At 43.5% G+C, this 1,215-nt stretch overlaps 1 protein-coding gene across 1 annotated transcript in view; it reads left to right on the top strand.

Moving 5' to 3' along the window:
* Nucleotides 1-1,006: 1,006 nt before the first annotated feature.
* XYLT1 (xylosyltransferase 1) overlaps nt 1,007-1,215 on the top strand; it is a 138,909-nt gene continuing 138,700 nt past the window's right edge. Inside the window, exon 1 of the mRNA XM_031056573.1 lies at nt 1,007-1,045. Within this exon, the coding sequence (XP_030912433.1) occupies nt 1,007-1,045 (39 nt within the window). The remainder of the gene's footprint in view (nt 1,046-1,215) is intronic.

Genomic DNA, 1,215 nt, shown 5'->3' with positions numbered 1-1,215 from the left:
ACAGCTCTTGTGGTTCTGTGTCAGGCTGCTGAAACCTGCTAGAATTAAAGTGGAACATACACAGACCAACCAAAACTTTGCCTGGAATGGTGCCAGTTATTCTGCTGTTTTTCCTGAGTGCTTCTTGTGATAATTTGCTCTCTTGCCTTTCATTAGCAACTAATGATCAATGAGGGCAGGCAGGTTGGACAAAGCACAGAGATTCTACCTTTAAAAAAGAAGCGTGCACCCTCATCCCTCACATGTGGGCTATTCCTGGGCATATTGTCATCCATAACTGTGCATCAGGCCATGCACAGGAGCTGGAGGAGAGCTCTGGGATTTACCAAAATATGGCATGTATTTGGCACTAGTGATAGGCAGCTGATTTTAAGAATGTGCCTCTTCCTGCAAAAAGAGTGAGTCTTTCTGACTTTGGGCTTGAATTTTAAAGTTATTTTTTGCTGTTGAAAATCAAATTTGACTGTATTTATGTCCTCCCACTTTCTTTGTCTTCCTCAGTTTCCTTATTCCTTATTATTCCTCAATTTCCTTATTATTCCTTATCCTTTCCTCGCTTCAAGAGGAGAATTGGGATGTGTTCTCTGCAGTTGTGTTTTGGGGACCCTCAGGTTGGCTCCAAGAGCTGTCCTGGGTGTACCTGTAACTGCACAGGTGGAGTGGGCAGCTGGGAACAGAGTGAAAGAAAACCTCTGTGCAGGGCAGAGGTGGCATCCAGAGACATCCCAGCCTCATCCCTTTGTTGCACAGTCAGTGGAGTGCAGGCTGAGAGGCAGCAGTGTTGTAAATTGAACTGCAGTTGGGAGACGGGTCTGGGTTTTTCACTATCGCCATCTCTAGCAATTGTGCAAAAAAGTGTGAGCTGGGCAAGGAGTTAACCTGGATTGTTCATACTTTTCCCCATAAAAGTCAAGCTTTTTCTCAGATAATTTGTAAGTGAATGTGACATTTGAGTGTTGTTTGTTCTAATGATGGGGCAAAACAATCTCCCTTGCAATGCTGCACAATGGTGACTGCACAAGTGAATACAACTCACCACAGCCAAGTGAGGGGGGAAATAAACAGGAAAAACTGTGGATCACAGGCCCATGCTGATGCATGGTGAAATAATGCCATTCAAATCCTGGTTTATATTTACAGCTTTCATTGGCCAGGAAGCTTTGGAAATTAGTAATTAACATAAGAAATCCGTTCTATTCAGGAAATATTGGACAG

Source organism: Geospiza fortis, unplaced genomic scaffold, assembly GCF_000277835.1.
Source record: "Geospiza fortis unplaced genomic scaffold, GeoFor_1.0 scaffold237, whole genome shotgun sequence".
Taxonomy (NCBI): domain Eukaryota; kingdom Metazoa; phylum Chordata; class Aves; order Passeriformes; family Thraupidae; genus Geospiza; species Geospiza fortis.
Note: the sequence above shows the minus strand (reverse complement) of the source record. Positions and strands in the feature narration are given on the sequence as shown.